Below are 26,281 nucleotides of genomic sequence, written 5' to 3'. Positions count from 1 at the left end.
TTTAAACACTTGCACCCCAATCGCCCCTGTCTCTGATACATGTCTAAATATTGAACTTTACTTCCTGTATTATACTTGTTTATTGTAAAATGCTAAAATGTTTATTATATTCTACTGAACTTTATCTTATTTTATTATGTATTATTGTTCCATTCTCGAGAAGGAACCTGCAAGTAAGCGTTTCGTTAGATGGTGTACTGTATTCCATGTGTATCCTGTACATACGACTAATACAACCTGAAACTACTGCAATGCATTGATAAAAGCAGCAATTACAATGGGCAAGTTAAGCTTGATAAATATCTAGCCTAATAACCTACAAACCTAATACAACTACTACACATTGAACTACCACGTCTGATCCATGAACCTACGGGTTTTAAGTGATTTACTATTGCAGTGTCAAATCATGCGCCAAAAGGTTTCCAAAAAGTTGTCTTGTGAACCCCACCCATTTAAAAGAGTTGATTCCCGCCCTCCTTGCGCACTCAGGACCAAAACTTAATTTCTCTCGTAATGTACTGTCATGGGACTGATCCAGTGCAGCACACAACCATGGTTATTAGTCTACTATCTACAGAAGTGGTAGCTAGCAGACGGGTTTGCTTTAGTCACAAGTGTGTAGGGACTGACACTTCAATTTACTTCGCAGTTGAGTGTACGGGAGAACTACGTCTAGTAGGTATACCCAGACCAATGAGAATGAACTAATTTCGGGGAAATGCAACTCATGGACGGGACCCTGACAACTGCAGGTTTACTGTAAGTGTTTTAGTCATATAAAGTGTTTTACACATACAGTTAAAGTGTTCGGTTCCGATTTACAATTACACCTGTCGCAGCACACCCTTTTGTTTTGGATCGCATTTAGCCTACCTCTGCAGATTGGTAATGCTCATGTCTACCTATTCATATTGACATTCATGCAGTTTGTCAAGGTATTCAACAAACAACTCCAGACAAGTAACGTTAGGCTTCCACACCTGTGATTGTGCGTCTACAAGTTTGAATCCATTGTATTTTCCTACATAGAAATCAATGAATCTATTTGAACTGACTTGCGTTTCTCTCCTGACGAAGGTGGAGGGTTGTCCCAGCGGAGAGTCGCCGTTCCCTCTTGATCTGAATACCAGGAAAATACTTCACTCATCCGAGTATGCGCGGTGTAACAGCCGGCCACCACCCGAGGGCGCTGGGTCGGTGACTGTCTCCGAGTCAGAGAGAAGGGACAGAAAAGGAAGCTTTTTCCACCAATGTTAAATGAATGTGACTGAGCTGGAGGCTAGCGCTGGCCTTGTCAGACCCAAGGTTTGTGAATAAACGTTGAACTTTACTTTGACACTCAAGTGCTGGTTGTATTTGACCCGTAATGCTCGGTTTGCATGACAAGGACAGACTGCCTTGGTTCCAACTTCCACTCATTTATTGCAGGGGATATGGGGGCACAGATGGCATGCTCAGAATAAAGCGTGCTTCCACCCTCCTCCCAGTGTAGACAGCTGTAGGCATGCAGTGTGATTCTGCAGGTTTCTGACTATGTCCTGAGTCATGACCCATGCTCCAGCTTTGCCTTGTGGTCCTCATCACTGATGGGCACCTCTCTGATGGTTTTATGTTTGTACTCACTGACAATGTGCCTATGAGAGAGTCCAGTGCAATGGGTACACATGGCTGTAAGACTTGTGAGCTCTGTATTCCCAGCATGTACGAGCTGTTGCTCAGGCTGTGTTGATTGTCAAGCAAATAGCTGTTGGTCTCACGGTAAATGACCGTTAATTAATTTAAACACATCCTGCCTTCCACACATAGCCTACAAGCAATTTAAAAAGTCAAATAAATCCCTGTAATATAACCTACACCAATAAATCCATTATTTATTTGAGACAGTTCTAAAGAAGCATAATATGAAGAAAATGTAGTCTATTTCCCCCCCCAAAAATCAAATCAAATCAAATCAAATCAAATCAAATTTTATTTGTCACATACACATGGTTAGCAGATGTTAATGCGAGTGTAGCGAAATGCTTGTGCTTCTAGTTCCAACAATGCAGTAATAACAAGTAATCTAACTAACAATTCCAAAACTACTGTCTTGTACACAGTGTAAGGGGATAAAGAATATGTACATAAGGATATATGAATGAGTGATGGTACAGAGCAGCATAGGCAAGATACAGTAGATGGTATCGAGTACAGTATGTACAAATGAGATGAGTATGTAAACAAAGTGGCATAGTTTAAAGTGGCTAGTGATACATGTATTACATAAGGATACAGTCAATGATATAGAGTACAGTATATACGTATGCATATGAGATGAATAATGTAGGGTAAGTAACATTATATAAGGTAGCATTGTTTAAAGTGGCTAGTGATATATTTACATCATTTCCCATCAATTCCCATTATTAAAGTGGCTGGAGTTGAGTCAGTGTCAGTGTGTTGGCAGCAGCCACTCAGTGTTAGTGGTGGCTGTTTAACAGTCTGATGGCCTTGAGATAGAAGCTGTTTTTCAGTCTCTCGGTCCCAGCTTTGATGCACCTGTACTGACCTCGCCTTCTGGATGATAGCGGGGTGAACAGGCAGTGGCTTGGGTGGTTGATGTCCTTGATGATCTTTATGGCCTTCCTGTGACATCGGGTGGTGTAGGTGTCCTGGAGGGCAGGTAGTTTGCCCCCGGTGATGCGTTGTGCGCCCCCGGTGATGCGTTAATAGCTATCCTTATGTTAGGTCCTGATGTGGCTATGCCAAATGGCTGTGGGCTACACTAGTTCATTTAGCAGACAATATTTGCTTATAATTCCGTGGCATTATCTTTTATTATGTTATAGTATGAAGAATACAATTGCACAAAGCTGAAAAAAATGTAGATATTTTCTCAATTATGTGAGGGAGTGCGCACATCTGTAGCCCTATATGCTTATTTTAGAGTTATTCATGTATCTTTAGTTGTTCTACAAAGAATGTTATATGTATATGTAGCTATATGTTTCGATTTTTAATACATCGTAAGGTTGCATGATGAGACTAATGATGATTTTGAAAAGTTGCTTGAAAGGCACGAGCTCTGCTTTTTTTTTGTGCAGGCTGTACACACTCCAATAGTCACTCATCCACAATTTGACAAGCATGCCTTGATAATGCCTCAAAATTTATAGCGGTATCCCCTTCGTGGCAGTAATGCACCCTAAAACAATCCATTCATTTTGTGGCCAGAGTGCTGTGTTGTGCCCTTCTCGCTGAGAGTGCTGCGCAATCAGGAGCTCTGCTTTGGCAGTCATCTTATATAAGGCTATACACAGGCAAGTTATATATTTGCATGATTTAGCATAATAAATTAATCATTACTGTTTTGTTTCATTCATGTGACTGACCAATACTGGTTCATAACATGTGACAGACCAATAACTAACGAGGCCAGCATCAGAGCTTGGAGAAACCTAATTACGGTGACTCAACGGTCATGTTGAATTTGACTGCCTTCATGATTCGTGACCGCTGGTGTGTCGGTAATACGGTGGTTCGTGTGCGAAGTATATGATTACTGTGAGAATAGTTTAAAGAATGTATCAATGATAAGTATCCCTTTTTCTCTCCAACTCTTCATTTTCTGTGTAGCAAGCCGCCATATGTTGTCAGTCCGCTAGGGACCTTTTTCTCATGTATTAAGTGTGTATGTTATCCTGTTTTATTATTTAGTTAGCTAGTAAATAAATGATTTAACAAATTTGTGTAGTACTGAATCATAAGCAAGGCTGGGGTTTTTGCAGATCCAAGAATGTTATGACTGTTCAGAATGATGATATGATAAGAGGTAATGATGAATACATTGACTGTTTTTTTGATGTGATCGGTAAAGACCTTTTAGAGTTTAATTTGCAAGATGGTAACTCTTTAGACAACCGCTCACGTGGTGCCCCAAATCCTAATGAGTTAATTGTTACATGATTAATTTAAATCGGGTAACAATTAAACAGTTAGTTGATTAAATAAGTCATCAGATTAATGAAAGTAAATTCACGACACCCCCCTAATTGCCCTATACTCCTGCCATCCCGTTTTTGTGATGAGGACGTCAGCCTGCCCCCTAGACAATTCCCCCCCCCCCTCTGCTTCCTGTAGATGTCAGAGTCTAGGTGATGTGGGTAAGGCAGAGTCAGGTGCAGGACACAGATGAGTAATAATAGTAACTTTACTCAAAAATATTCTTCCAACAAGGAGAACGAAAATCCAGAATCACATAAACGAGACAACTGACAACAATAAACACGCACAAAACCATGATGGCTCCAGAGGGTTAAATAAGGAAATAATTAAAACGTAATGGGAACCAGGTGTGTACAATACAGACACAACAAATGGGGAAAAAATGTAGATCGGTGGAGGCTAGAAAGCCGGTGACGTTGACCTCCGATCGCCGCCCAAACAAGGAGAGGCACCAACTTCGGCGGAAGTCGTGACAGTAGACTTATTTTTCAAGTACAGTAGCAGTAACAACCAACAGATAAATTCAAGGAAGACAGTTTGGGTTTAATGAGTGTGCTATGCTGAATCCCTAGGCAGGGACTGGCTTGGGAGACTTCACTAGGAAATAAAAAGACACAGTGAACTGCTTCAGTGGTGGCTTTTGTGTTATCCTGTTTGTCTTTCAAAGAACCCTAGCAGGTCAGTCTAACGTTGTTATGACTCATTGGGGAACTTGAAGAGCTCCTGTTCTCACTAGTGTCTCTATATTCTGGGCCACTGGCTCAGTGTCAACCTGAAGGAGCTCAGAGTAGCAGCAGCCAGCATACACTACAGCTGGGCTGGGAGGGAGACGGCTGCTGCTGTGCTGTGAGGTGTTGTCGAGGGAAACGAGGGTCAGCATTAGAACAATGAAGGTGACAGATTATTTTCTTTATGGTCTGCTGCAGCTTGCACAACCAGTGACAGCAATTAGTATTTTTTCACTCTTGCCGACTTTAAGTACCTGTCTCATTTTCAGAGGAGCCGTTCCCGTGTCACCAACATCTTTTGTTTTAATATTTATAGCTGGCATGTGCTTTGTCTGACATCACCCATTCCCCTCCACCTCACTTAATACAGCCAATCACGTAATACCTACTAATCTTAATACAATATGTCAAGTCTCAACTTAGAGTAATACTAAAGCTTAACTCTGTCATGATGGAGTTTTGTCCTTGAGGTAAGACCCTGCTCTAAAGTAAAATACAGTGACTTGGACACATTAACTAGACATTGTTAGACAGAAGAGCATTACAGAAGAATGGGCGTTGCTTAAGAGGCAGCTGAAGTGGAGACACTGAGGTTCTGCAGAATTGATTCTCACCCCCAATCATTCAACTGGTTAATGTACAGTATTTGATTCATATCATTAAAAACTAACAAGACTCTTCAAATGTAAATGGCAGAAAGTTTGGATGACTACAGCAGACATTACACTATATTTCATGTGCCTGGACATGAAGGCAAGGTAAGGTATAATCGGGGGAAAGATGGTCACTTAAGGGCTAACTTCAGGTTCAAAGCACTAATTACCCCTCTCCCGTAATCAGAGGATCTGTCAACATTCAACATGCCTATAGAAAGACAATACCTGTACACCTGGCTCAGATCCACCCGCACTTAATGAACAATACCCCCCTCCTACACGCCTTTAGATGGTTTCTGCCCTGAAAGGGTTACTCAATATTTTGACCATGCCATGTGATGGATTGGGAGGAGGAAGGTTTGTTTTGTCTGCACTGTCAGCCATCTCATGAAAAGTTAAGGAGCTGTCAGTGATAACAATGGGCCATTGGGTTTCTAAAGGCCCTAAAGGCCGGCGGTATTGTGACCCACAAGGGCTTTAATTCCTCAGCGATGACCAGGCAACAGTATCTGAAACCCCTGGTCTAGACATGCTGACAGTTACTTGATATGGTGGTTGAAATGAGTATCCTCCCTCCCTACCTCTATCACCCAAACCTTGAAAGAGAAAAAAGGTCTCAGGGAAGGAAAATCATTGTTAGGTATACAAGCTGGTGTATCGATACTCTGCTTCCAAAGCTTGCATCCCTGAAGCTCCTTGTCAAGCAAAGTTTATAGTTGATGAAAGACACTGTACAAACCATGTCCTTTAAAAACGTTCCTTCATGTTTTGCTTCTACTTTGTTTGTATTCTCACTGTGTTCAATGTAAGAGCATTGTAAATTAACCAATATATTTATTGGTTGAAATGTTTTCGATTCCAGTCACTTCCATTGTGTGTGTTTATAAATGTCTTTGTTTGTGTGTGGGTCTGTGTGTGTGTGTACTGTATGTCTTTGTTTTTCGTACAGCCAGTGCCAGGGCCAGTGTGAGTTTATGCAGGATTGTTCTGATGGCTAGAAGAGATAAGTAGGTATTGTGTTATGACTGCAACAAGGGTACAGGTCAGTCAAACAAGCACCATAGCCTACACCCCCACATAGGTACATATAGTATATACTAAAACATAAGAATATGAATACAGAGTGGACTTCACAAACTGCAAAGATTACCCAGAATGATTAACAGAGAAAGCCTTGCAGCGGTTTAAGGGTTTGTAGACTTGGATTAATCTGGGCAGTTGGAGGTAGAGGTCATTGGCAGGCAGACCTCACTTCTCTCTTAACCTCTGACCACAGAGAAACCAGGTTTACTGCCCCAGGGCAGTGTTTGTAGCTAGGTGGAGGAATGAAGCATGCATTTTGGAGTGGTGAATGAAGTGTTTAATTGTTGTTTGCAGACAATGACTGAACAGTTTACAAGTCCTAGTCTATCTCTTGGAGCACCAATAGTGGTGGGTAGGTTGTCTATTATCTGTCAGTTTTGTTAAACTGTTTAAATCTCTGTGTGGATGCATGTGACAGGGATACTCTCTGTGTTCTGATGCTGGCTGACCTCATGACCTGTGGGCTGTTTGGATCTTGCTGGTTCCAGCTAGGCTCTTGGTTGGTGTCTGGCTGACCTGTAGATGACAACATCACGTGTTTCCATTTCCTGAAGGGTTCCATCGTTTGGATCATGGCCATGTGTCTGTGTCTTATATCTGCAAACGTCAAGGTTGCCCAAGTAGGCTGTCTGACAACAGCCCTATTCCAAATCATGTTAGTCTCAACACCGGCAGAATGGTCCAAGGACAATCTCGGGTCGGGTTGTGGTTCCTCAGTGTCACTCCTCCCATCCACAGATGTGGCCATCTGGGCCCTGGTAGCCCTCATTCTCCAGCTCCCTGTCTGTGCACTGTGGAGGGCAGGAAGAGTGGAGCTGCTGGGAGTCTTTGCTCTAGACCTCTGGGATGAGGGACAGCAGCCAGGCCCCAGTCTCCCCAGTGCCCTGTAGTACTGTCTCTGCTGCTGCTCGATCCCCCTCATACAGTATCTATGCTCCAAATCCAGGCGAAGGAGCAGGCCCTTATGTTGTTGGACTTGGTACCTGTGTAGTCCATGCTTCGTGGCAGTCAGCGGCTTCTGCATTTAGTTGTCAGTGGCTTCTGTAGTATCACCGTGTGGGGGAACAGATTGCAAAACAATGGTAGTTCAATAATTAGCTGTAACTGTGTATTTCCTGTGGTATCACCATTATATTAACATGTGATAATTGCTTCATAATGGAGTTGAGCATTTCATTATTTATATTATTACAACAATGTAAAAAGGAATGGCCCTTACTCTTGTGTAATAACAAAGGTCTTGATCAATACATCATTCTCATTTTAAAGGAATGTAAAATCATACTATGGATAGATACCTCATACAAATATCCTTGTTCAAACTAACTTATTAATTTTACTCATTCAGAGTAAGTCAAATAAATGGCACTAACCTGAGAATGAAATCAGCACCCCTTTGATGAATTTGATGAGACACATATCTGCTACTGTGTCATTTCCCCAAATCTCACAGGGAACTCAAGCGTAAAGTTGGTTGTGTTTTCTCTACTTAATAGGGAGTCTCTCTCTCTCTCTCTCTCTCTCTCGCTCTCTCTCTCTCTCTCTCTCCCTCATTATGTAATCTGATCCCCTGGCCCATGTAGATGTTGGTAGTCATGTGATCTCTTGATAAGCTTTATTTACAGCCCTCTGGATTTCATTCACTTCATTGACAAAGTATAACAATTTAATCCCTGCTAATTGACAGGTGACAGGTGAGGCTAAATCCAAACCCAATTTTATTTAAAAGAGCATGTAAACCCCAATATTGAGAGTTGGTATGTCCATTATTTAGCTATAGCTCTCAGGACATTGCATGTGAGTTACATTATTGTTGTGGTGTAAGAAAGAGCCAATGACAGACTTGTTGTCACGCCCTGGTCTAAGTATTTAGTGTTTTTCTTCATGTATTGGGTCAGGCCAGGGTGTGGCATCGGGTTTTTGTATTGTGGTGTGTTTTGTCTTGGGGTTTTGGTGTGTATGTATTGGGATTGTAGCTAGTGGGGTTATCTAGCAAAGTCTATGGCTGTCTGGAGTGGTTCTCAATCAGAGGCAGGTGTTTATCGTTGTCTCTGATTGGGAACCATATTTAGGCAGCCATATTCTTTGAGTTTGTCGTGGGTGATTGTCCTTAGTGTCTTGATGTCCTTATTCTGTGTTAGTTTACACTAGTATAGGCTGTTTCGGTTTTCGTTACGTTTATTGTTTTGTAGTGTTTGTTATTGATTCGTGTTTTTACGTTCGTTCATTAAACATGGATCGCAATCTACACGCTGCATTTTGGTGCGACTCTCCTTCACACCTAGAAAACCGTTACACTTGTGGCTATGAAATATTTACAGCAAACTTTTAATATTACTTCACTACATTCCTAAATTAAATTATGTACTTTTTACTCCACATATTTTCCATGTCCCCCAAAAGTTACATTTCGAATGCTGAGCAGGACAGGAAAATGGTCCAATTCACACACTTTTCAAGAGAACATCCCTGGTCATCCATACTGCCTTTGATCTGGAGGACTCACTAAACACTCATGCTTCGTTTTGTAAATCATGTCTGAGCATTGGAGTGTTACACTGGCTATCTGCAAATAAATAAAAAAAAAACAGAAAATTGTGACGTCTGGTTTGCGTAATTTAAGGAATTTGTAATTATTTATATTTTATTTTGATACTTGAGTATATTTTAGCAATTACATGTACTTTTGATACTTAAGTATATTTAAAACCAAATACTTTGACTTTTACTGAAGTAGGATTTTACTGCGTGACTTTCTCTTTTACTTGAGTGATTTTCTATTGACATAGCTTTACTTTTACTCAAGTATGACAATTGGGTACTTTTTCCACCACTGCCCATGTTGACTCCAATGTTTACCACAGTTGTGCCAAGTTGGCTGGATGTTGTTTAGGTCGTAGACCATTCTTGATACACATGGGAAACTGTTGAGTGTGAAAACCCAGCAGATGTGCAGTTCTTGACACACTCAAACCGGTGTGCCTGGCAACTACTACTATACCCCGTTCAAAAGCACTTCAATCTTTTGTCTTGCAGTGGGCAAGACACCGTCTTAATGGCACACATACACAATCCATGTCTAAAGGCTTAAAAATCCTTCTTCAACCTGTCTCCTTCCCTTCATCTACACTGATTGAAGTGGATTTAACAAGTGACTTCGATAAGGGATCCTAGCTTTCACCTCAATTCACCTGGCCAGTCTATTTCATGGAAAGAGCCGGTGTTCCTAATGTTTTGTACTCTTCTGTATATCCAGAAGAGTTTATTCCAGAATTCCACATTTCTCCCATTTGTGTTTTTTCATCAGAAATTATTGTTTATGTGTACGTTCATGTGTGTGTAAAATATAGATGTTGACCGATTAATCGGAATGGCCGATTAATTATTTTTGGACACCGATTTGGCCGATTTTTAAAAAAAAATTATTATTTAAAATAAAAATATATTTTTTTACACCTTTATTTAATCTTCATTGAACTAGGCAAGTCAGTTAACAACACATTCTTATTTTCAATGACGGCCTAGGAACGGTGGGTTAACCGCCTGTTCAGGGGCAGAACAACAGATTTTTATCTTGTCAACTAGGGGATTCAATCTTGCAACCTTACAGTTCACTAACCACCTGATTATATTGCACTCCATGAGGAGCCTGGCTGTTAAGCGAATGCAGTAAGCCAAGGTAAGTTGCTAGCTAGCATTAAACTTATCTTATGAAAACAATTAATCAATCATAATCACTAGTTAACTACACATGATTGATGATATTACTAGTTTATCTAGCGTGTCCTGCGTTGCATATAATCGATGCAGTGCGTATTCGTGAAAAAGGACTGTCGTTGCTCCAATGTGTACCTAACCATAAACATCAATGCTTTTCTTAAAATCAATACACAGAATTATATATTTTTAAACCTGCATATTTAGCTAAAAGAAATCCAGGTTAGCAGGTAATATTAACCAGGTGAAATTGTGTCACTTCTCTTGCGTTCATTGCACGCAGAGTCAGTGTATATGCAACAGTTTAGGCCTCCTAATTTGCCAGAATTTTACGTAATTATGACAACATTGAAGGTTGTGCAATGTAACAGGAATATTTAGAATTATGGATGCCACCCGTTAGATAAAATACGGAACGGTTCCGTATTTCACTGAAAGAATAAACGTCTTGTTTTCGAGATGATAGTTTCCGGATTCGACCATATTAATGATCTAAGGCTCGTATTTCTGTGTGTTATTATGTTATAACTAAGTCTATGATTTGAAAGAGCAGTCTGACTGAACGGTGGTAGGCACCAGCAGGCTCATAAGCATTCATTCACACAGAACTTTCGTGTGTTTTGCCAGCAGCTCTTCGTAATGCTTCAAGCATTGCCTTGTTTATGACTTCAAGCCTATCAACTCCCGAGATTAGGCTGGTGTAACCGATGTGAAATGGCTAGCTAGTTAGCGGGGTGCGCGCTAATAGCATTTCAAACGTCACTCGCTCTGAGACTTGGAGTGGTTGTTCCCCTTGCTCTGCATGGGTAACGCTGCTTCGAGGGTGGCTGTTGTCGATGTGTTCCTGGTTCGAGCCCAGGTAGGAGCGAGGAGAGGGACGGAAGCTATACTGTTACACTGGCAATACTAAAGTGCAGATAAGAACATCCAATAGTCAAAGGTTAATGAAATATAAATGGTATAGAGAGAAATAGTCCTATAATTCCTATAATAACTATAACCTAAAACTTCTTACCTGGGAATATTGAAGACTCATGTTAAAAGGAACCACCAGCTTTCATATGTTCTCATGTTCTGAGCAAGGAATTTGAACTTTAGCTTTCTTACATGGCACATATTGTACTTTTACTTTCTTCTCCAACACTTTGTTTTTGCATTATTTAAACCAAATTGAACATGTTTCATGATTTATTTGAGGCTAAATTGATTTTATGGATGTATTATATTAAGTTAAAATAAGTGTTCATTCAGTATTGTTGTAATTGTCATTATTACAAATAAATAAATACAAATCGGTCGATTTTGGTCCTCCAATAATCACAATTGGTCAACCTCTAGTAAAATATGACTGTTCTCACATTTTTTATTCATAGATTTTAGACGTGTATGAAGATGTTTTTTTTGCTAATTGCTATATATCCATTGTTTAGATGGAATGGAGTGTTCCTATCCTGCATATCCATTGGCAAATGACAGGAGTGGCAATGAGTGGTATTCAATGATAGGAGTGGCAAGGAGTGTAATGTAATAGCTGAACAGAGATGGCAACCAGGCTAACGGCAATCTCACTGAAGATATTCAAGATAGGTCAACAGAGTGAGCTGAGTTTAATGGACGTCTGTTAGTCACTTACTAGACACAACTATGTCGTTGTTATTGTCCTGTGTAATTACATTATGTGTAATTGTGTGCCATCTATTGGCAAATAACGGAACATCCATTCAAGGACGATGACGTTTTAGTGGAGAGAAGAATGAAAGTTTAGAAACGACTGTTGTAAAAACACCAAACATTATGATAGCATTGAAAATATATCAACAGTAATATAATTTCATGCAATGGTAGGAATATTGCAGAAAGATAAATAAGAAGTTAAAAAGAACAGGTTTTGGGCAAGGCAGAATGACACAATTGTGAGGCTGTTCCCCGGGCGACGAATACGTGGATTTAGATTAAGGCATCCCCCCGCACCTCTCTGATTCAGAGGGGTTGGGTTAAATGAGGAAGACACATTTCAGTTGAATGCATTCGGTTTTTACATCTGACTAGGTATTCCCCTTTCCTTTTCTTTGATGGGGGTAGTCTAGGTCTCTAGTAACGCTTTCAAAACAACTCGGAAATCTGACTTCCGAGTAGAGTACGTTCAAGACAACTGGGAACTCTGAAAAAAACTATCTCAGACTGGGATTTTTGTTTTGAACAGTCATCCAACTCGGAATCTCTGGCATCTTTCTCTGACCTGAAAATCCCTGATGTCATGATTTGACCTCGTTTCCCCCCACTTCCCAGTTTACCGGATTAACAGACTGTCACCATGCAATCATAGTCTTTACATTTCTGTGGAGATGTTTTATGCTTAAAAGCAGGGTTCGAATTGAGGGGTTATGTGAGGATATAGACCTTGTTATAGAGACGTGAAAAAAACATATGCTACCACGTGTTTGTTTAGCCATAAGGAAAGCAACTGTCCCGATTTTATAAAGCGGTCTAGGCTATACCAATGATAAACTCCATTATTATGTCCGCAATCCACTAGCCTACCGAAGGTCTTGCGCAGCTAGATTTAACGGAACCGAAAAAAACCCAGCCTGTTTTGATCACGTCATGATGAAGCATGAACATTTAAACTGTTTGTTATTGATTTGGCCCACAATTGCCAACAGATTTGATAGACATGAAGACCTTTTTTAAATCTGGAATTGACAAACAAAATCCTGACTAGGATCCCGATTTTCCCCCACATCATATTACCAATTAGGCTAAATGTATTCCAAATAATTTGCATAAAATAACCATTGCGATTAATATTATTTATCATCTTCTGCTTTTTATGAATAAACAGGCATCAGGATAAACATAATATAATTTCAATGCCCCCCACATACATTAATGTTACTTACCTTACAGATCACAAAGTGAACTAATTTCCACTCCATTCATAAGCAAATACATTTGATTCATACACTGGCTTGTCTGGCTGGCATGTATTCATTTTAAACAGGCATTCCCTTACCTACACTGAAATAACTTTAGTCCTCAACATTGATACAATTATTATTTTTTAAATCATAGCTCATTAGTACACCCTTGTGTTTGAATATATATCTATTGGATGTCTTATGATACAATTAATAATGTTGAACTAACAAATACCATCAAGAGATGTTACAATTTACAATAACAAACACCTTATGAAACAGCTGTGAAAACCAATCTAGCAATATTTTAGATTTAAAAACATAACCATTGATATTTTTTTGGTACATGTGTCAATTTACTTTCAGATTTTTTGTACACTCACATGGCAATCAGACTGAAATACAGAATTATGGTGTGTGGAATAGAGAGGAGGTGGGTCTTGTGTGGATGGGAGGTTCTGCCTGTCACTTGTTTTCAACAGGTAGTGAACTTGAAGAGGCGCTGCTGCTCTCTTTGTTCTGAGTGTTTGCAGTGCTAGTGTTTTTAGATAATCTGTGCACCTCACATTATGTGCCCAGTATGATAGTTGTTTTGCTCTTTCTTAGCAGATAATGACAACTTGACAATAACAGTAGCTGGTGTAATGAAAAGTTGGAGGGTGGTTTGTAATGGAGGACATCATGTCTGGGTGTTAGGCAGAGCTCCTAGGTCCTGGAGAACAGGAGCAGAGTAAAGGGAACAGGGTAGGAGACAGACTTAAACAAGCAAACACACAGGTTAAATTATTATCAGGTATGTAAAAATACAGTTATTTAATTATTTGATTTAAATGCTTGATTAGACATGCAATAATGTTAATCGCAGACAGAAAGGAAAGGATACCTGTCTAATTTTTGATGTCAGTGGGGTTGGTAAGGGATGGTCTTTCCTGGGTCTCGCCTTCCTTTCGTCCTTCTTCCAAGCCAAGTAATTCACCCAGATGTCGAAGCACTTGGTCTCCTTGATTCTTCTCAGGTGGCTCTCCTTTTTCTCATGCGCCCGGTCCATGTTCAGTCTCACCTTGATTGATAAAATAAATAAATGCAATTAAATGTCATATTATTACAAATACATCTCTTCTATATCTCTTAGAAAATAAAAAAAACTAAAAAAAATTAACAGCGGACAATTATTTTTACCTGGTCAAAAACCTCCACATCCATCCTGAAAGTGGACTTCGAAGGCGTTCTGATCTGGTTTGACAACTTCCACATCAGGTGGAGTATCAGTGACCTCAAAGTACGTTATACAAAAACAGCTAAATAAAAACACTAAGTCAATCAAACATTTTTGATACTACAGTACATGCAATAATGTTATATACAACTGCATTGTTTACATCAGTTAATTAACTGCTGCGGCTCCCCTCCATATAGCAGGCGATTCAGAGTGAATACTCTGGAGGCCTGGACACTGCTGTGTTGTGTGCAAAGATAATTACCTTCAGATTTTCCTCCTTCCACCATTCCTGGTACCTGTCAAGGGACTTGACCATGGCAGTTCCGTTGGTCCGTTCACCCAAACGTGAAGTCACTATACATCTACACATTCAGGTTATATATACAGTTGAAGTCAGAAGTTTACATACACTTAGCTTGGAGTCATTAAAACAATTATTTCAACCACTCCACATATTTCTTGTTGACAAACTATAGTTTTGGCAAGTTGGTTAGGACATCTAATAAAAATTACAAGTCATTTTTCCAACAATTGTTTACAGACAGATTATTTCACTTATAATTCACTGTATCACAATTCCAGTGGGTCAGAAGTTTACATACACTAAGTTGACTGTGCCTTTAAACAGCTTGGAAAATTCCAGAAAATTATGTGGTTTTAGAAGCTTCTGATAGGCTAATTGACATAATTTGAGTCAATTGGAGGTGTACCTGTGGATGTATTTCAAGGCTTACCTTCAAACTCAGTGCCTCTTTGCTTGACATCATGTGGAAATCAAAAGAAATCAGCCAAGACCTCAGAAAATCAATTGTAGACCTCCACAAATCTGGTTCATCCTTGGGAGCAATTTCCAAATGCCTGAAGGTACCACATTAATGTGTACAAACAATATTACGCAAGTATAAACACCATGGGACCACGCAGCCGTCATACCGCTCAGGAAGGAGACGCGTTCTGTCTCGTACTTTGGTGCGAAAAGTAGAAATCAATCCCAGAACAACAGAAAAGGACCTTGTGAAGATGCTGGAGGAAACAGGTACAAAAGTATCTATATCTACAGTAAAACAAGTTCTATATCGACATAACCTGAAAGGCTGCTCAGCAAGGAAGAAGTCACTGCTCCAAAACTACCATAAAAAAAGCCAGACTACAGTTTACTTTTTGGAGAAATGTCCTCTGGTCTGATGAAACAAAAATAGAACTGTTTGGCCATAATGACCATTGTTATTAAAAGGGGGAGGCTTGCAAGCTGAAGAACACCATCCCAACAGTGAAGCACGGGGGTGGCAGCATCATGTTGTAGGTGTGCTTTGCTGCAGGAGGGACTGGTGCACTTCACAAAATAGATGGCATTATGAGGAAGGGAAATGATGTGGATATATTGAAGCAACATCTCAAGACATCAGTCGGGAAGTTAAAGCTTGGTCGAAAATGGGTCTTCCAAATGGACAATGACCCCAAGCATACTTCCAGAATTGCGGCAAAATGGCTTAAGGACAACAAAGTCAAGGTATTGGAGTGGCCATCACAAAGCCCTGACCTCAATCCCACAGAATATTTGTGGACAAGAACTGAAAAAAAACGTGCCCGAGCAAGGAGGCCTACAAACCTGACTCAGTTACACCAGCTCTGTCAGGGGGAATGGGCCAATATTCACCCAACTTATTGTGGGAAGCTTGTGAAAGGCTACCCGAAACGTTTGGTGGTGTTAGTCTCATTGTTATCATTGCATGTGCATTGTTTTACTTGGAAAAACATTTTGGGCAATATTATCATTGTGAATCATTATATTTGCTTAGGTTTATAATACAATCAAGCAGATGAGTAACATTACAGTTCTGATATAGCTATATATAGCGTTTTGGCACTTCACAACAACCTGTCATTCGTAGTGGTCTGTCACTTTAAGAACATCCCTTGGTTTGACTTGCACTCTTCCCCCGCCACCAGCTGTCTAGGAATCATGGCGGAATGTAAAAAGTCTACCTCATGTCCGTCTCCAGCTTCAGAAATGACCTCTCTCGCTAGAGCTTTGTCCCATTCAAGGTTGAGTCAACCTGATCAGTCTGTGTTCAAGTCGCATACTTCTGTTTACCGGAGCAATGTGGTACAGCCAGGCCGACGGAGGAGGTTGTCGAGCAGCAACAGTGTTGAGTCTCTGGATGTGAGCCCCTGTGCTGAAGCGCGAGTCTTGGTCATCAACACCGGAGGAACAATCGGGATGATGTACCATAATAACGGTAAATAGGTTTTGACCGGGACTTTTAAAAATGTATTTGTTGTTGCCCAAACAAAGTGCATTTATTTGATTTGAATGATGCTGTGTTGATGGAACACATTGATGGAGGAAACTTGCTAGCTACAGTCGCAGTGTATTCATTACACAGACGAAAGGTTTTGAAACAGAAACCATTTACTCCAAACAAAAAACTATTCCAACGGAAACGAGTTTATATTGGTCAAATTCTGGTAGATCCCTCTCCGTTTCCTTCCGTTTGGTTCTTAAACGGTAAACTGTTTCCGTTGCGAAACGTTATGAATACACCCCCGGCACTCAGGGGTCGAGTCTCGTGAGTTGTCAAATGAAACTGCTGCTACACTTGTTTTGTAAATTATAACAAAACACTTAGACGTAATTATCTACCTGTAGAACAGGGATCATCCACTAGATTCAGCCGCGGATGGTCGTATGGTGGAACATATTTACAAATAACTGCAAATTGATAACAAGAAGCCCAAACAGAGATAATGTGACAGTCATTTCTAACATGTTGTAACTGTTGTATATGATCACTTCTTTCTTCACTTCACTTCTTAAGTCCGTTAAGAACAGATTCTTATTTACAATGACGGCCTACCCTGGCCAAAGCCTAACCTGGACGACGCTGTGCGCTGCCCTATGGGACTCCCAATCACGGCCGGTTGCGATACAGCCTGGAATCGAACCAGGGTCTGTAGTGACGGGTCTATCACTGAGATGCAGTGCCTTAGACAGCTGCGCCACTCGGGAGCCCAACAATAAAAAATATAACATAAAAAATATTATTTTTGTTCAAGAAACGTTGGGGGGGGGGATAAAACCGGCCACATTTGGGCTGCCAGTAGGGGAACCCTGCTGTAGAAGGTCATGTGAACAAATATTGGTTGCCCCTTGAAGATCATGATCATGTTTGTCCGTGCATGGTTAGTGAAGATTACATTTTCAACTCACTTCCTTCCTCCCATTGTAAGATGGATTTGAGAACACACACACACACTGTGGATGGATGTGTACTGCCCTAACGGTCAACTAATGATTAACTACCCATGACGTACAAAATTGGGCAACAGCAGGACTCAACTTCATAATATTATGTTAAGGGTACAAGACAACCAAAGGTATTGTTTGTTTCAGTACTGGTTAACTGTCCAATCAGTCACAGTTGACCTAAATGATAGTGTTCACCACAAACCTTTGCCAGTCTAGAATGAGTTTGAGGAAAAGATCAGCTGAATCAGGAGCTTTCATCCACACACCCTTACAAAGATAATTACATTTGCGATACAACACTGGAACTTTTAACTGCCCATCTTTTCAACTCCAGTCTTTGGAGAGAGAAACTCTCAGCCCCCGTAATAGTGGCAGAGAGTCCCCGTGGGGTGATGGCAAGGGCGGTTCATCACTCCAGTGCTTTGCCGTTCACCTTGCTGTTCACCTACACTCAATCATAGGACCTACTGAAGAGATGAGTCTCCAGTAAAGTCTTAAGTTCCAGACCAAGTCTGCGTCTCACATGGAGAGACAGACCATTCCATTAAAATGTAGCTCTATAGGTGAAAGCCCTGCCTCCAGATGTTTGCTTAGAAAGTCTAGGGACAGTAAGGAGGACTGTGTCTTGTGACCGTAGCATATGTGTAGGTATGTATGGCAGGGACAAATCGGAGAGATGAGTATGAGAACGTCCATGTAGTGCTTTGTAGTGCTTTGTAGTTTAGCAGTAACATCTTGAAATCAGCCCTAGCATTAACAGGAAGAAGGTGTAGAGAGGCTAGCATTGGATTAATATGATACATTTTGGGGGGTTCTAGTCAAGATTCTAGCAGCCATATTTAGCACTAGCTAAAGTTTATTTAGTGCTTTATCCAGGTTGGCTGAGAGTAGAGAATTGCAGTAGTCTAATCTAGAAGTGACAAAAGCAGGGAATAGCTTTTCTGCATAAAAGGATAAAAGGTTTCAGATTTTTGCCATGTTACGAAGATGGAAAAACGCTGCCCTTGAAATGTTCTTGATATGTTTGTCAAAAGAGATCAGGGTCCAGAGTAACACTGAGGTCTTATACGATTTTACTAGAGACGACTGTACAACCATCGAGATTAATTGTCAGATCAAACAGCAGATCTCTTTCTTTCATGGGACCTAGAACTAGCATCTCTGTTTGGTCTGAGTTTAAAAGTAAAACATTTGCTGCCATCCTCTTCCTTATGTCTGAAACACATGCTTCCAGGGTAGGCAATTTTGAGGCTTCACCATGTTTAATTAAAATGTACAGATAGCAGTAAAAGGAGGAGAGAGGGAGAGAGAGATCCTAAAACGGAACCTTGAGGAAAACCAAAGGCTACTCTTTCCTGTATAATTAATTTCCTGGAAAGGGAAATGTGGAAAGAATTAATATTCTTTAGTGGGCCAAGGAACTGTTAACTGTCAAGCATTTTGGATCAGATGTCTGCTGAATAATATCTTTAGGCTAACCAGCCCTTCTCATTTCATTCAGCATCCACTACTGTGGATGGTACTTGGAGTAAACACTAGACCATAAATAACATGGCCATAGTTTCTAGGTACACTGTTTTTACACCATTCCAAAGATTCTGTTTGGAATGGCCCCGAGAATTGTCTTTATGCAATCTTTCCATATACTGTAACCAGTGGCTGGCTGGTGGTCCACTTTTCACAGGTCCTAATTTTAGTCCGCAGTTTTTTCCAGTGGCTTGGACTCAGGTTTCACTCCTCTCAGCTGCCCTGCCTCATCTCTCCCATTGAAACGCATTAGCAGTCATGTTCCAGTGTGACACTTAGCCTGCAGCCTTCTCCTACTCTGGCTACTTGGGGACTAATTTCTGGAAATAGGCACTCAGTGGTAACTGACTTCATCTTTGAAGACCCAGGCTCTGTTGTTGTTTTATTAGATTAGCATATTCTGGTAGGCTATTGACCTATGATGAGTTATATAAGACATTTCCCAATACATGAATGATTAGAACTATATTCCAAACAGCCTACTTTTCATATTGATGTGATTCTCACATTTGCCACTAGGGTTGAGTATATTACAAGGCATGATTTACTGGGAATAGTAAACCTGGGCGACATTTGATAGCCAAACGCTTTCGTAGCCAAACGTTATTGAACGTTGCAGATAGAAATGCCACGAATAGAGCTGACGTGAAACCTTATTCTACATGTCAGAGAGTATGTGTTCTACATAGCATATTCCTATCTGAACGCTCCAAAATGTTGTGTACTGCCACCCTCTTTTCAAAAGTAACACCACACTCAGATCTATGTAGGCTATCATTGGGCTCACCTTTCCTGAACTCTGACTGATTAGTTATGTTGCTCTGTACACTAATGGCAACACCTTCTCTCTCTGTCCTGCTCTTCCACAGTGCTGTCCCCAGAGCCTAATGCGTTTGTGAAGGCCCTGCGAAAGCTTCCCATCCTCCATGATGAGCAGTATGCCCTGCAGACCCGTATGTACGACTACTACAGCACGAGTGACCCACAGGAGAACACCCTTGTCCTGCCGTAAGTCACCCATACACTCCACCTCCCCCTCACCCCACCTCTCCTGGGCTCCTCTGCAGCCTTCTATTTCTGTTTTCTCTGGGGGTTTTACTTTGTCTTTGCTGTTATTAATATATAGGCTAGAGTTAAATGTTGACATGGTTTACTTTATTGTACAGTCTTCGTACAATCATTCAAACTGAAAAGATTACTATCTATGTAACACATCATCACTAGATTTAGAGTAATGAAACCTTGTGCTATTTGACTGAAAACTTCAGATGGAGAGCTTGGAGTTTGATACAGATGATGATAAAATTAGAGTAGAATAAGAGTAGTTAGTCTATAACTGGTCTTATAAAAATATGTGAACGGGACCTCAACCTACCTGTTCTACCGATACTTCGGTACGCCCCGTACGGTTCAATGTGCACATGTGAACAGCAGAATTACGGTATGCCTGTCATCCTATCATTTCTAAAATGTTTTTATTGCGCTGCAGACTACACGCACGTTGTACATTCACATCCAGGAAACCAGACGTGCAGTTTGTGGCCATTAGGGGGCTTCTGAGGGCTGACAAACTTTACTCCACACCAATGTCTCAAAATGTAGTGACCGCAACCCCCTCCCTGTTAAACAACTAATGGACGATTTGCAATGACTTCCCAGTAGGAAATCTCTCTAAAGGGTCCCCATGAAGAGGGGGGAAACTAAAAACAAATATTATCTCATCTCCAACGTGGCAATGGCGAGCGCTAGCGTGACAGAGAGAAGCACATTTTAAAGAGGCTCTGTCGTCTTTTTGGATTCAGCGGTCAATACGATGATGAGGGTAAGAAGACCATAAACAAACAAAGTACAGTCTGCAAGTGTTGCTTGGCCACTTTCGGCTACTCGAGTGGAAACGCTTCTAACGTGTCATTTACGTCGCCATCACCCGGCCGTATCCCTTGCAGGTGGAGTTGGAGCAAGGAGAGTCCACTCGTTAGCCAAAACAGAACAATCTCTCGCTGCTGCCTTCCAACAACAATTTGCGACAAATTCAGAAAAACAAAGAAATAGCGAGAGCAGTGGGAGTATTCATATCTGAAGATTTGCAGCCCTATTCGGTGGTTACTGACTCGGGATTTCGTCACCTGATAAAAAATGATTAGCGCATTATTGACACAGACATTTCAAGCAGCAAACTAATTCCCAAACTCTATGAAACATCACGGAGAGAAATTGAAAAGGAATTGACACAGACACCCAATCTAGCTCTCTGCTGATAGCTGGTCTTCCAGAGCAACTCAAAGCTACCTCACTGTGACGGTTCACTATGTACTGGATTGGGAGATGAAGAGCTACAGGTTGTCAAAGCTAACAAGCACTTTTAATTAAATGTTATTCTCCCCTTGATTTCATACAGCAGAGACAGAAACCAGGCCTAGTCAGTCATGCTGCCATTTTACTGGATGGAAAGTTTGATTTGTCTACAGGCAAAATAAAGAGTTAATTGTTTTAAGGGTGATGTGTTTTAAATTATTTTCTTAAATATAAAGATAGCGAAACCGTACCATTAGCGTGACCCACAAAGCGTGATACCTACCAACCCGTGGGCCCACGGTAGCGTTGCATCCCACAAGACTGAAGCTCTGCTTCCTGTTTTATAACCGTTGACAGCTTTTATTTCAGGGCTTTTTCAACCTACAAGGCAGGATAAAGGTTGACAACCTCCCCCAAAATTTGTTCACTATGATGCCTCCATAGCAGTAGGCCTACAGGATATACAATGCTTGTTGGGGGATATCATACACACGTTTCTATTCCCTGCATGCCTGGGAACATTTCACTCTAAAACTGTCTGTTGTTTTGACAGGATGCCGACAGACCTCGCTGATGAACTATCAAAAAGGTCCTGAAATACTGGTAGCATACTGTGTGCCTGCGCTACGCTGTGTGGTTTGAATCCTCTGTATCCGTTCCGCCTGGTGTCAAAGGGTGCCTGGCAGGAACAGTTTGCTGCTGTTGTCTGTGTGGACCTGTCAGGGAGTGATCGTTGGAGCACACACTTGCAGGGAGTTGTGCTGCAGCATTTCAGTAGTGGTGTTCACGCCTGCCTGACATTCTACCCTTATTTCCTCTCTTCAGATACCTCGCCTCACTCCCGCTGGAGGGAGCTACTCCCATTGGTTCATGTCTAGCTAAAACCAGTGCAGAACAGTCAAGTTCTCATAACACTTATGTAATGTTACAGTAGCAACCCCAGGAGTTTTGCTGCTGCCAGAGAGAGAGAATAGGCCTGCGAGGGGTTGCTGGTGCCACACTGGCAGAGAGCGAGGCTAATCTGTGTTGAGCGTGTTTGATTCCTGTAGTCTGGTTCTCAGTGCGTGTGTTCAGGACCAGCGAGAGGGCCCTCTGCTGAATATGGTCCTGGCAGGTCGGATCCAACGGGTGCCGGCTATCGCCACTCCAAATGGAGGTTGCCTGAGCCCAGGCCAAGGCACCCTGGGTCAAATCCCTCCCAGCAACCTCCTCTCCTTTCTGGGCCTGTGATGCCGGTGGCAGTGGGGGCACCTCTGCCTGCCTGCACGCTAATCTCTGCACAGACAACCAGCACATGGCTCAGTCCGCCACCTAAAACCCACTCAGAGCAGCTCAGGACCACAGATATAGAGACTGGAGGGGGCAGGGTGGGGCTGGGTTATAGGGGACAGATAAGAGAATTACACAAGTGTGCTATTTTTAAAGCTGTTTGCATGAAGGGGGGATGGTGGCACTGTGCCTGCTTGGATCATGGTAATATTTGTTTGGGGGACTGCCATGTCACCTCCATAGCCTTCTACTCTTCATCGCTTCAACAGTCTCACAGGAGATTCATAGGACGTATGGATTCAGATTCCGTCCCACAGACAAATGTATCAGTCTCATTCTGTTTTCAGTGTAATTTCAGTAGTTGATTCAATCATCCTCTTTCCTCCTTGCTTCTGTAAGGTTATTTTTCATTATTACCATCATTATGTTCCTTTTTGTGGCTTCAAGTTAATGTTGATTAACACATACTAGCTGTCACCAAACATTGCTATTAAATGTCCCTAATGCCTGAGTTATTTATTTTTTATATTATGCTTTGCAGTGAGCATGTGCAGTGGACTTGAAATAACATTGACAAAGCTAATGTCAATATATCCTAACATTGCTTAAATGTTTTACATTGTGTGGAGTAGGAAGTTGATTTGTTGAATAGCTGAGTGAAAAGCAGCAGTGAGATTCTTTGGGTGAAGCCTTTACCCCAACCTCCCATTTGCCCCTCTCACCACTCTGTTCCTCATCAGCAGGCCAGGCCACAGGGCAGCATCCTACCCAACCCTCTATATGCTAATACCCATTTCCCTGCCACACCGTCGGCTATACCAGGAGATAAATGAGTAATTTGTGATTTTAATATTGTTTCCAGCGACACAATCACTAAGATTATGAACAACATATGTTTGAGGATTGTGTCTGGAGCCAGGGATAATTAGGGTAGTGTCTTTAGGCCTTTGGTTAGGTGCTGAGGGTAAGCTTGCTATTTGCCCCGCTGTTCTATTGAACCCCCAATAAGGGGGGTTCAATGGTTTGCACCCTCCGCCCTCCAGTGTCTTAAAAAGGGAGATTAAGGGGAAAGATCTTTGCACAGCTGCTTACCCAGGCACAATCTCTTAATAAAGCGCAAGCAGGAGAATACGGGACGCCAACGTTACCTCTATCTAGAGGACATATTAATATGCATGGGAGGCCAGGATGAGCTGCCCCTGTCTAATTAGAACATGGGGTCTCGCTCTCGAACACACCCCTTTTCAACCCCCCTCCATACTCCCAAAAGGCACCCCTTACCCCTCAGAACACAGGCAAATTAGTAACTCCTCATACAGCATCGTAGACTTCCCAGGGAGTCGCCCCCTCCCTCATCATGTCCATAATTCACACCCAGCGCTTAGGAACTGGTTTGTGCACCCTGCTGCTGAAACAGAAGGCCCAACCAAATAGACTGTCTCGCTTCATGACGTAGGCTAGGCTTGTTTCACTCTTTTCCTTTATCTTCTGCCTTTTCCTCATGTAAACAGAACCGGCTCCATGTCTTAATGAGTTTGTAAAGTAAACAGAATAACCAAGTCAAAAAAGAGGGGTGTCTCTACACCCCTAAAGGGATTTCCTTATTTTATGAAATAGCCACATTTGCTTAACCTGGATAGTTTGTGTGTCTATGTAAACTGTCTGCTCTGTTGATGCACAGAGCTTCTTTGGGTGTTTTCTGTAGATTTGGTTATTATAGGATGATTATGACTCAACTTGTCTTTTCCCAGGCTGTGCAAACAAAATAAGAGGATAGTGTACACTGTTTTAGAGTACAGCCCCTTGCTGGACTCTTGCAATATGACCACAGATGACTGGGCTACAATTGGGAAGGACATTGAGGTACTTGGTGTGGTCATTTTATTTATCTTGCACTTCACACTAACATTAACCATAATCCTGACTTTTACCATTTACATAAGCAGAAGTATTATAATGCAATAAAACAACAATCTCAAGTCATCCACTGAAGTAATAGTCAGTTGTCCCTTTCCTTTTATGTAAATGTACTGTACAGCTTTTGTATTAAATACAGTACTTATTTCAAGTAGCCTGTGGCAAGATGTAGGCTACACATGTTGACCTTGGAACCTTGGGTTCAAGTCTGATCCTGTTCTCTTTTGTCTCTTGGTTCCAGAAACACTATGAGAAGTATGACGGTTTTGTTATTCTCCACGGCACGGACACCATGGCCTACACAGCATCCGCTCTGTCCTTCATGTGTGAGCATCTGGGGAAGCCTGTCATCCTCACCGGCTCCCAGGTACACCTGCCATCCATACAGCTAAACTGCTTCATAAAGATAAGATAACAGAAGGGTGAAATGTTGTTTTATGACCTCTTTCAGGTGCCGATCTATGAGATGAGGAACGATGGAAGAGACAACCTGTTGGGGGCGCTGCTGATCGCTGGTCAGTTTGTCATTCCTGAGGTGAGTAGAGGAGGGAGGGACACTTCTTGGAGCAGTCACCTGCACTTGTTTTTTGAATGCAATGTAGTTGAATCATCTTGGCCAAATATCACCCTATTCCCAGTTGCACATTTTTAGATGAGAACTATATCACTTCTCTCTAAATTGAATGTGTGTTCATACCATTGTCCATACAGTTGACATGTGTCTAGCTTTTTAGCCTGCTATGGTATTAATGTGTTATAACTGGCTATGCCCTCCCTGATTGATAAAGGTGTGAGGATGAACTTTGTTGGCAGACAATAGGCACCAAAAGCCTTAAACCACTTGTCTAACAAGACTGTTCAGTAAAGCATGAAGGTGTGAGTGTCACAATACAGGACCTGAAACTGCCAGATGAGACTTCAGAGTTGTCAAAGCGTGTTTATCTTCAAGAGAATAACCAAATGTACACACTCCCCGGGGCCTTTTATATAATGCTGTATCTAGACAATGTGCTACTATCGATAAAGAATGATATGATACATTTTAAATGAAGATAAGAGGAAAATGTGATTGTAATTGTGTTTTGTCAATTGGTTTGTCATATGCTCTGTTACATCAATAGCACAAAATGGCTGTGACTGTTGAAGGGAGCATACAAAGTGTACAAAACACTAAGAAGACGCTTTTTCCATGACAAACTCACCAGGTGAATCCATGTGACAGTTATGATCCCTTATTGATGTCAATCATTGTAGATGAAGGGGAGGAGACAGGTTAAACAACGATTTAAGACTGGAGACAATTGAGACAGATTGTATATGTGTGCCATTCTGAGGGTGAATGGGGAAGACAAAACATTTAAGTGCCTTTGATGGTAGTAGTAGCCAGGCTCACCACTTTGTGTCAAGAACTGCAATGCTTCTGGATTGTTTTTATTTTTTTAACGCTCAACAGTTTCCCATGTGTGTATCAAGAATGGTGCGCTACCTGAAGGACATCTAGCCAACTTGACACAACGTGGGAAGCATTGGAGTCAACATGGACCAGCATCCCTGTGGAACACTTTCGACACCTTGTTTTATACACTCCGTGTAGACAACCCTGTTCCTAGAGTGCCGCAGGTCAAATCAAAAACATGAAGTGCCTGCGGCACTCCCAGACCAGGGTTAGAGGGGAGGAGAAGCTGAATGGCAGTACAGTGGGCCTCAGGTTCTTG

The 26,281-nt window shown here is 41.5% G+C and overlaps 1 protein-coding gene and 1 long non-coding RNA gene across 8 annotated transcripts in view; one reads left to right on the top strand and one right to left on the bottom strand.

The window, feature by feature from the left end:
* LOC110497882 (60 kDa lysophospholipase) overlaps positions 1-26,281 on the top strand; it is a 135,984-nt gene that overhangs the window by 97,696 nt on the left and 12,007 nt on the right. For 4 of the 6 annotated variants that reach the window (XM_036954840.1, XM_036954838.1, XM_036954836.1 and 1 more), the window contains exons 1-6: positions 16,223-16,548; positions 19,955-20,093; positions 21,934-21,969; positions 24,401-24,512; positions 24,808-24,933; positions 25,018-25,101. In XM_036954840.1, coding sequence (XP_036810735.1) covers positions 16,272-16,548; positions 19,955-20,093; positions 21,934-21,969; positions 24,401-24,512; positions 24,808-24,933; positions 25,018-25,101 — 774 coding nt within the window. In that variant the 5' untranslated portion in view covers positions 16,223-16,271. Of the gene's footprint in view, positions 1-16,222; positions 16,549-19,954; positions 20,094-21,933; positions 21,970-24,400; positions 24,513-24,807; positions 24,934-25,017; positions 25,102-26,281 lie in introns of those variants that run through there. The other 2 variants (XM_036954837.1, XM_036954839.1) reach the window with 2 other exon arrangements.
* Positions 11,512-14,759, bottom strand: LOC110497883. Of its 2 annotated transcripts, XR_002469733.2 has the most exons (4): positions 14,571-14,759; positions 14,269-14,362; positions 13,973-14,149; positions 11,512-13,801 (listed from the first exon to the last, which is right to left on the bottom strand). It is a non-coding gene; the product is annotated as an uncharacterized LOC110497883 (long non-coding RNA). The 2 variants fall into 2 exon arrangements; XR_005037737.1 differs by having other exon boundaries at positions 11,512-14,149.

This window comes from Oncorhynchus mykiss, chromosome 19, assembly GCF_013265735.2.
Source record: "Oncorhynchus mykiss isolate Arlee chromosome 19, USDA_OmykA_1.1, whole genome shotgun sequence".
In the NCBI taxonomy this organism is placed as follows: Eukaryota; Metazoa; Chordata; class Actinopteri; order Salmoniformes; family Salmonidae; genus Oncorhynchus; species Oncorhynchus mykiss.
The sequence above is the reverse complement of the archived record's forward strand: the minus strand, read 5'-3'. Positions and strand labels throughout refer to the sequence as shown.